The following is a 10,299-nucleotide window of genomic DNA, read 5'->3' on the forward strand; positions in this document are numbered from 1 at the left end:
CTATAGGGGCAAAATGATAATTTTGACCTAGTTGTACTTACGAGTAATTTGTGAAGGGTTATCGCGTTGTTGATTGGTAATATCCAATAGACACAGAAATATATCTGTAGCGCAAAGAATGCAGTTGTCGGTCTCTAGTGGAGTGGTCGAGTTGAATAGTTTAATAGGTGTTTAATTAATTGTTCAAGTACTATTGAAGCTTCAATCTACAAGTCCATAAGATCATCTCTATAGCTCAACAGGGATTTATGAGAATCAATTTTGGATTAATTTGAGTTGTTCAAATTAATTGAGAAAATTGATTATATGTGATATAATTAATTTAACTTAATTATATGTGATATAATTAATATAATGTATTTGATACATAATATAAAGTTTATTTGAGTGAAAATAAATATTCGAATATGATTCAAATATTAACTATGTGAATTGGATTAATTACGTGAATTGGACCCCAAAGAAAATTAGCCAAAGATTTAAAAATTGTTTTTTGCTTGCATCATTGTCATATGAAATTACTACTTTGACCTAAGAATACACAAGTCAAGATTTGGATCTCTTGCTCTCACTTCTCGCTCCTATCCTTCTCAATTTGCTTTTTTATGGTTAGAAATCTTCTTGCTCTTGCTTCTCACAGGCTCTTCTTATTCCTCAGAAAACAAAATTGCAAATTAAGCCAAAGAAAAATTGAGAAATCGATTGAAGAAAAATCGATTGAAGAAGAAAAAGCATTGATGGAAGAAGTTATAGACCGGAGAAGAATAGAAAAAGGAAGAAGCGTATACTTGAGATTAAAAGTGGTAATTTTACCTAGCATTCGATGAGTAGAACGCGAAAATCCTTTGATTTCAAACTCATGGCTAATTTTCCTTGGTACAAATTTTTTAATCATTTTCCATACGCGGATAGATAATAAAGGTTGAAAGATCGGCTTTAAATTGCTCCCTACTTTATGAATCTGACGTGCTACGGCGTTATGTCCAATCTCTAACTTCTAAAAAACTTCATTGTCAAACTAATATTGATATTGATATTAATATTAATATTAAAAATTAAAAAAAAAAAAAAAAAAAAAAAAAAAAAAAAATCCTTCTAAAATTCAGGTGTTTAATAATGACATTCCATCTGCCCACAAGCAAAGGTCCATTTAATGAAAGAATAAAACATGTTTGGAGGTTCATGCATCTGTGCAACTCTCACAACGTGACTAAAAAAAGGAGTCTACCTATATACACGTCTATGCACTTCACAAATCATAACTTGATATTTGTCCCTATATAAGGAGAACTTTACTTGCTTCAGACGAAGACGCTGCAAGTTCAAGCAGCTACTTCTTCGGGTTTCATCTGTAGTCTTACATGAACCGTAAAACAAAAATGTGATGTTACAGCCAAAGCTCGAAGACTAATTTGACCATTAGAACATAATTATCAAATGTCCTCCATACAACAATGACATTTACATATTAGTCCTTAGTTTAATCTAGCTCAACAAGTATTTCATGCCTCCTTTGCTCTTTTCCGAGCCAAAAAGCGCTCTTTTGCAGCAGCAACAGCATCTTCATTTCTTTTATGGTGATCACGCTTTGGTTGTTGTTCACCTTGCTCATGCTTGGGTTGTTCCTCAACTGGAGTTTTATTGCATATTGTACGGGGGCTATTACCTCGTACATCAGATGGTGTTGTTTTGTTTGAAACTGAAAGGTGTTCTTCAAGACGAGGATGTTCTTCTCTTGTCTTAGCTGACTGGGAAGGTAAGTTGGAATATTTCAAAGACTGATGGTCATTAAAGGTATCGGCATTAGCACCCTCTTCATGCTTCTCCGATATATGAACTTCAGTCTGCTTCTCTTGCTTCTCTGATAGAAGCTTATTTGGAGGTTCCCTTGGCTCAATTGCATTCCTGGCACCGTAGGCAATATTCTTTTGAAGGTTGAAGTAAAAGTCGGTAATGTCGCTCTTCTTAGTAACCTTCAAATGAGTACAGAAAGAACAATCAGCTAATTGGCTGTTGATGAAAAACACACATCAATGGAAGCATAAAGTAACTAAAGATAACAAAAATAGAAGCTAATGGAGACATCCCCAAAAAAAAAAAACACACCGACACCGACACAGCAGCAGCAAGCACGAGCAAATAGTAATAAATAAATAAAATATTTACAGTTCCACGAGAAACTGTAAATAAGGTTTGTTCAGAGGTAGCGACATAAGCCCCTATACAATGTCAGTCAACATAGTTATAGGCCTCTTTTTTAACATCCTTTCCTGGTACACAACTACATTTTCTATTAGAATTTAGTCAATTCATCTATTCTTCACAAACGTCCTTCAATTTTCAGAATTCCTTTAGTCTAAAACAGACTAAAAATGGGGACAGGGACATCAGAAATTCAACATATAGAGGCTGGTAGTGAGTCTTATAGGTCAAAAATCCCAACTCCTAAAAGTTGAGTCATGTTTTGGTTACTTGGACCCAAAGCCACTTCTGAATGCACCTTTCGTTTCATGGCCCAATCCTTATTTCTTATAAAACATAGTCGGACACTTGAAGAAAACCTCAGGCATACCACTAGCTTCTACAAACTTGCAATAAAATAATTTTTATCATGCATGGTTGCAAAACCAGTAAAATAACCTGGTTTTACTTTCTAATTGGAGAAAGATGTCCAAATCAACCAGTTGGATTGTGCTTATTTAGGCGTACAAGAAAAAATATGGTTGAAGTGACAAGGATATTCACAGCCGGGATGCAATGCAACTGTGGTACTATTCCCGATCGGTGTGTATAAGCCATAGCCTAGGGGTCAGATGGTACATACAGTACCAAACAAAGACCATGACCAAGATGACATACAAAAAGAGAAAGAAAACATACAAAAATGAAAGAACACGGGCATACAACAATAAATAAATAAACAAAGCCCACATAAGGGAGCACCCTGGAGAAAGGGTCTTCAATCTAACAAAATGTGACCTAGCGAACAATTACAAAAATCAGGGAACTCATGGATGTCTATGTGAGTGTGAAACCAGTGTTGGATCCTAGGAGGCTAGGATTACTTCAGATCATTGTGGCCTTTTATCTCTTTTCTCGATTTTCAAAATTGGGGTTTGGCCATTTGGGGTATTGCCCCTTCAGATTCGAGAACTTGGACCAACCGTCCTTCCCCTCAAGGTGGAATGTGGAGACTCCTGGTAACTGGGAGGGGTACGAGTTTATAGAAAAGTTGAAGGCTCTTAACAGGTGTTAAAAATCCTGAAATTGAGAAACCTTTGAAGATATAAGGATAAAAAAGTAAGAGGTGGTGGGTACGATTATTGTTATCGATGATTTTGGAGAAGAGGGCCGCTTGGATGAGATTCTCAAGAGTGTCTCTGTAAGGCCACAAATTATCTACACTTACAAAAGGAGGGGTAAAAAGGGAAATGGTCTAATAACCAAAGATGACAGAGAAAAGAATGTGGGAGGAAAAGGAGAAAGGGACCACGAGATCGTTATAAGGGGCAGGGATCGTACAGAGATGGCAGGAAAAGAATTAGCTGAAAGCTGAGTAGGCTTTGGTGAGGAGAGAAGTGCCCAGCTCTCTCTAAGGTGCAGGGGAGGTCCTTGTTTGTATTTCTTCTTTTAGATCAGGAGTAGAGAGGCATTTTGGGGTGAGTGTTGGTGTATTTTGGGGAAGGTTTGTAAGGGGAGACGATGGAATGTTTTTGAGAGGCCAAAGAAGAAGTAAACTGATAAATAAAGAGCAAGGGATCTTGTGTTCTTCACTATTCTCTTTTTTTTCTGTTTTCTTATCTGGTGGTTGTTGGTTTTTCCATGTGCAGAGAACAAGAAGCTTACAAGTGGTATCAGAGCCGTTTCATCCTGGGGCGTACGCGTGCGATGACTCATAAACAAATCAAAGAAAGGATGGAAAAGAATGAGAGAGAAGTCTCCGAAATGAAGGAAATGCTGTTGGGGCTTTGCAAAAATATAGAGAAGCTGACAGAAGAGATGAGGGAGAGTAATGCAGCTGGGAAAGCCAAAGAGTCAGGCGCATCTGATGGTCGAAGGATGAAAATGAAGGGAAAAGTAGATGAAGCCGATTCAACCCCCAACAATGAAGGAGGGAGATCCAATAAGAGCAAATACAAAAGGTTAGAAATACTTGTTTTCACTAGAGAGAACCCGGGATCGTGGGTGTACAGGGCAGAGCACTACTTCGAAATCCATGAATTATTCGATCAGAAGAAGGTGAAGGTCGCGGTTATTAGTTTTGGGCCGGAGGAAGTCGACTGGTTCCGATGGAGCCACAACCGAAGACCCATCAACACTTGGGAGGAGCTGAAAAGAAGAATGTTCAAATACTACAGACCTACCGGAGAAGGAAGTTTAGGCACGAGGTTGCTGAGAATAAAGCAAACAGTTCATATTCAGACTACGTGAAGAAGTTTGTTACCTATTCGGCACCTCTACCCGATCCGAAGAAGTTCTCAAAGATGCCTTCATAAATGGGCTGGAACCAACGTTGAGGGCCAAAGTCATTAGTAGAAAGCCGATTACGCTAGAGGAATGTATGCACGAAGCCCAGCTGGTGAGCGATCGCAATGTGGCCCTGAAGTTGGCCTAAGCGGATCTGGGGGTAGTCGGGCCTGGCAAAAAAGAAGCCCACGTGAAGGAGAGTCTTACGATGAAGAGCGGGGAAAGCCTTGGATGTGCAAGGGACCAAACGGATCACTTTGCGTGTGAAAAACAACTTCATGAAGAAGGAGCCACCCATGAAACGCCTCTCCGATAGTGAGTTCGGAGAACGGCTGGACAAGGGACTTTGCTTCCAGTGTAATGAGAAATATGGACCAGGACATCGATGCAAGACGAAGGAAAATCGAGAGTTGATGCTGTTTATCACCAATGAAAGAGAAGAGACAACCGGAGCAGAGGAAGAAGGGGAAAAACTACGGGAAGAAGAAGAGCTGGAAACAGAGGAAACCGCCGAAATAGCCTTGAGATCAATGTATGGCCTATCCGCCCGAGGTGCGATGAAGCTGAAAGGGAAGATGAGGGGGAAAGAAGTTGTGGTGCTGATCGACTGTGGAGCAACACACAATTTCGTGCATCAAAGGTTAGTGGATGAGCTGGAATTACGAATAAATAAGAAGAGTTTCTCAGTGGTGATCGAAAATGGAGCGGCTATAAGAAGGGAGGGAGTATGCAAGGCAGCTGAACTGAAGCTACCCAACTTGAATGTTAAGGCCGATTTCTTGGCAATCAATTTGGGGCAGATGGACATGGTGTTAGGGATGCCCTAGTTATGCACAACTGGTTTTATGGGAGTCCATTGGCCATCACTGACCATGTCGTTTTTGGCAGGGGATTCGTAGGTCATATTGAAGGGCGATCCGTCTCTAACCAAAGCAGAAGTCTCATTCAAAGTGTTCACAAGATCTTGGGAGGAGGAAGACCAGGGATTCCTAGTGGAATTTCAGAACTGTGAATGCGATAGTGAAGAAAGGAATGAGGAAAAGGAAGAAGTCGAAGAGTCCGGGGAACTTCCAGTCATGATCCGAGCCCTGCTCGAGCAGAATATGGATATATTTGAAGAGTTAACAACACTTCCCCCTAAGAGAGCCGTGGACCATCGCATTTTGATGAGTGCTGACCAAAAGCCAATCAATGTGAGGCCATACAAGTACGGCCACAACCAAAAAGAAGAGATTGAGAAGTTGGTGGAAGAAATGCTCAAGGCCGGAATTATTCGCCCGAGCCACAGCCCATACTCCAGTCCTGTCCTGTTAGTGAAGAAGAAAAATGGTGAACGGAGATTCTATGTTGATTATCGGAAACTAAATCAAGCAACGGTGGCCGACAAGTTCCCTATACCGGTAATTGAGGAGCTGTTAGATGGACTACATGGGTCGATGATCTATTCCAAGTTGGATTTGAGGTCGGGGTACCATCAGATCAGAATGAATGAGAAGGACATCGAGAAGACAGCCTTCAGGACTTATGAAGATCACTATGAATTCCTTGTTATGCCGTTTGGACTCACAAATGCACCAGCCACCTTCCAGTCCTTAATGAACCAGGTTTTTCAATCGTTCCTTCGTAAAATTGTACTTGTTTTCTTTGACGATATATTGGTGTACAGCCTTGACATCTCAACACATGAGACACTTGGGAGTGGTGTTCAATGTACTCAGAGACCATAAGTTGTTTGCAAATCAAAAGAAATGTACTTTTTGCCAAACTAGGGTCCAATACTTGGGCCACTGGATATCAACTGCAGGAGTAGAAGTTGATGATGGGAAGATCAAAGTCATGAAGGAGTGGCCAAAACCACAAAATGTTTCTGAATTAAAGGGATTTTTGGGGCTTACAGGGTACTATAGGCGATTTGTTCAGGGGTATGGGAACATCGCAGCTCCACTTACCAAACTGCTTCAGAAGAACTCGTTCAAATGGGATGAAGAAGCCAGTCAAGCTTTTAAAAATTTGAAGCAAGCCATGGTGACAGCCCCGATCCTAGCTCTCCTGGACTTCTCCAAAAGCTTTGTGATAGAAACAGACGCATCAAGAACGGGTTTAGGGGTTGTCTTATCACAAGATTCGAAGCCTATAGCCTATTTCAGTCAAAAACTTTCAACTAGAGCCCAAGGCAAGTCCATCTATGAGAAAGAGCTAATGGCAGTTGTCCTAGCAGTACAGAAATGGAGACATTACTTGTTGGGAAGCAAATTCACAGTGATTTCAGACCAAAAGGCGTTAAAGTTCTTGATAGAGCAATGAGAAGTGCAACCCCAATTCCAACGGTGGCTAACCAAGCTGCTTGGATACGACTTTGAGATCTTATACCAAGCAGGGTTACAAAACAAAGCAGCAGATGCCTTGTCAAGGGTGCCGACTCAAGTGGAATTGAGTGTTTTATCAGCTCCAACTATCATAGATATTGAAGTGGTATTGAAGGAAGTGGAGGAAGATGAGGAACTCCAGAAGATCATCACCATACTGAAGGACAATCCCAAGGGGAAGCCAAAGTATAAATGGCAACACAATAGATTGACCTACAAGGATAGATTGGTGCTCTCCCGAAGGTCTAGTCTAATTCCCTCACTACTGCATACATTCCATGACTCAGTACTAGGAGGGCATTCCAGTTTCCTGAGGACCTACAAAAGAATGGGTGGAGAACTATATTGGCAAGGGATGAAACCTGATGTGAAGAAATATGTAGAAGGGTGCGAAATATGCCAAAGAAACAAGTATGAGACTCTAACACTAGCAGGTTTGCTCTAGCCCCTTCCTATTCCATACTTGATTTTGGAGGATTGGAGCATGGATTTTATGGAGGGGTTACCAAAGGCCGAGGGTTTCGATGTCATAATGGTAGTAGTGGACCGCTTGAGCAAGTATGCACATTTCACACCTCTCAAACATCCCTTCTTGACCAAGCAAGTAGCTGATATATTTGTCCAAGAAGTAGTGAGACACCATGGAGTTCCGTTGTCCATTTTGACCGACAGAGATAAAATCTTCTTGAGTAACTTTTGGAAGGAGATGTTTACGACTAATGGGACTAAATTGAAAAGGAGTACATCATTCCATCCTCAAACGGACGGACAAACAGAGAGGGTGAACCGTTGTTTAGAGACCTATTTACGCTATTTTTGAAACGAACAGCCAAGGAAATGGAACAAATGGATAGCGTGGGCTGAATTGTGGTACAATACAACCTTCCATGTCTCGATCAAGACAACCCCCTATCAGGCCGTCTACAGTAGACCTCCACCACCTCTAATTACGTATGGAGATAGGAGGACCTTTAACAATGCAGTGGAGCAACAATTACACGAACGTGATTTGGTTCTTAATACCCTGAAGGAGAACTTGACTATAGCTCAAAACCGAATGAAAAAGCAGGCCGATAATCATAGAAGAGAACTGAATTTTGAAATTGGAGAAGTTTACTTGAAATTGAGGCCTTATAGAAAGAAATCATTGGCGAGGAGAAGAAGTGAGAAGCTGGCACCGAGGTTCTATGGGCCTTACAGAATAATTGAACGAGTAGGGGAAGTGGCATACAGACTAGCCTTGCCGGCCGAAGCTGAAATACACAACGTGTTCCATATATCCCAGCTTAAAAAGAAACTAGGATAAGGCCATCAGATACAACGACATCCTCCCATGTTGACTGAGGAGTTTGAGCTGCAGACAACCCCAGAAACTGTTCTTGGAGTGAGATGGAATGGCGATCTTGCAACAAATGAGTGGCTGGTCAAATGGAAGGGAATGTCGGAGAATGAAGCGACTTGGGAAGATGTTCGAGCCATGAACCAACAGTTTCCACGATTCAACCTTGAGGACAAGGTTCTTTTCGAGAAGAGAGGTATTGTAAGGCCACAAATTATCTACACTTACAAAAGGAGGGGTAAAAAGGGAAATAGTCTAATAACCAAAGATGACAGGGAAAAGAATGTGGGAGGAAAAGGAGAAGGGGACCACGAGATCGTTATAAGGGGTAGGGATCGTACAGAGAAAAGTGCCCAGCACCTTCTCTCTAAGGTGCTGAGGTCCTTGTTTGTATTTCTTCTTTTAGATCAGCAGTAGAGAGGCATTTTGGGGTGCGTGTTGTTGTATTTTGGGGAAGGTTTGTAAGGGGAGACGATGGAATGTTTTTGAGAGGCCAAAGAAGAAGTTACCTGATAAATAAAGAGCAAGGGATCTTGTGTTCTTCACTATTCTCTTTTCTTTCTGTTTTCTTGTGTGGTGGTGGTTGGTTTTTCTGTGTGCAGGGAACAAGAAGCTTACAGTCTCTTGTTAAAAGTGGAGTTTGTGGAGTTGGTAAAGAGAGAGACCATAAGTTGGAGACAAAAAGTGAAAGTAAGGTGGGCCAAGGATAGTGATTGTATTTCTGCATTTTTCCATAGAACGGTGACTGGTAGAAGAAGCAAGAACTTCCTAGGATCTTTAGAGAAGGATAGGGGGAGTTGGTTAAAGGGGATAAGGAAACAAAAGAAGATATATTATCTTTCTTCTCGAATCTTTCATGCCCCAGAGGTGAACCATAAACCATCCATGGATAGCCTTGATTGCCCCCATTTTTGCAAGTGAGCAGGCTGAGTTGAATTCCCCCTTTTACCGTAGATGAAATCAAGAAAGTTCTTTCTGACTGTAAGAGAAACAAAGCCCCAGGGCATGATTGTTTCTTTAGAGCTATCTTTCAAGATAATTGGGAGGAAATTAAGGAGGATTTTGCATGGGCAGAAATTAAGGAAGGTTCTTTGCCAAAGGTAACCTTAATAATTCCATAACTGAAATAGTTTGCTTCATCCCAAAGGAGAGGGCAGGCAAGGCTAAGGATTTCAAACCTATAAAAGAGACCTCTGGGAGATCATCGAAAATTTCCTCCGTCTTTTCATTAGAATGGGAGGTTTTTGTGGCAAGCCGGTGTGTTTGCTTTTTGGAGTTTATGGGAGATAAAAGTTTAGAATTGTGAGGGACCACTGGGATATTTGGACCTTCGTTAGGTTCAATGTATCCCTTTGAAATTTGGTCCCGAAATCTTATTGTAATTATTTTTTAGGTCTTTTTTCCAAAATTGGAGTCCCAATCCTTTTTTTTTTTTTAATAGAAACAACGGCTTTCATTAAGGAAAAAAAACAATGAAAGAATACAAGGGCATAAAAAAAGAACCAAGCCCACAAAAACACCCTAGAGAAAGGGCTTCCAACTAAGTAAAATATTGGCTAGGGAAAAATTACAAAAAATCTTCGATCCCGAAGCCCAAGGAGAAACATGAAACCTCACTAGGGTCTCTCTCAACACCACAAAATATTTTGTTCTCCCCTCCCCCCAAAGGTCCCACATTAACGTGACCCCCAGTAAGCCAAAGAAAACAGCCTCTCTTTGAAAGGCAAATGGGAGAGGAACTCCCCAATCATCAAAATGAACATTTGTCTAACAAGCAAGGCAAAATCAAACTCCTAAAAGAAGTCACTCCATACAAATCTGGCATACTGACACTCCCAAGGAAAGTGATCCAAGTCTTCCTCTGCCTTCCAACAAAGGATACAACACCAACGGCCCCTTACCGAACGCATCTTTCTCAAAAGCCTATACGTCGTGTTCACACGCTCAAGAAAAACTTGCCAAGAAAAAGAAAAAAACTTGATTTTCTTTGGAATCTTAGTCGTCCATAAAACTTCAAAGATGCCTTTCTTTAACAGGAGCAGGACTTCCTTTCAATTTTTCTCAATAAAAGGTTGGTTTCCCATAATACATACATACATACATATATATATATATATAAAAGAATTC

General features: G+C 40.8%; 1 protein-coding gene across 3 annotated transcripts in view; it reads right to left on the minus strand.

The window, feature by feature from the left end:
- Positions 1–1,243: 1,243 nt before the first annotated feature.
- Positions 1,244–10,299, minus strand: part of LOC120069528 (nuclear speckle splicing regulatory protein 1-like) — a 17,886-nt gene continuing 8,830 nt past the window's right edge. For all 3 annotated transcript variants that reach the window (XM_039021307.1, XM_039021306.1, XM_039021304.1), the window contains one exon: positions 1,244–1,973. In XM_039021307.1, the coding sequence (XP_038877235.1) occupies positions 1,503–1,973 (471 nt within the window). In that variant the 3' untranslated portion in view covers positions 1,244–1,502. The remainder of the gene's footprint in view (positions 1,974–10,299) is intronic.

The sequence above is a fragment of the Benincasa hispida genome, unplaced genomic scaffold (genome assembly GCF_009727055.1).
Source record: "Benincasa hispida cultivar B227 unplaced genomic scaffold, ASM972705v1 Contig452, whole genome shotgun sequence".
NCBI lineage: Eukaryota > Viridiplantae > Streptophyta > Magnoliopsida > Cucurbitales > Cucurbitaceae > Benincasa > Benincasa hispida.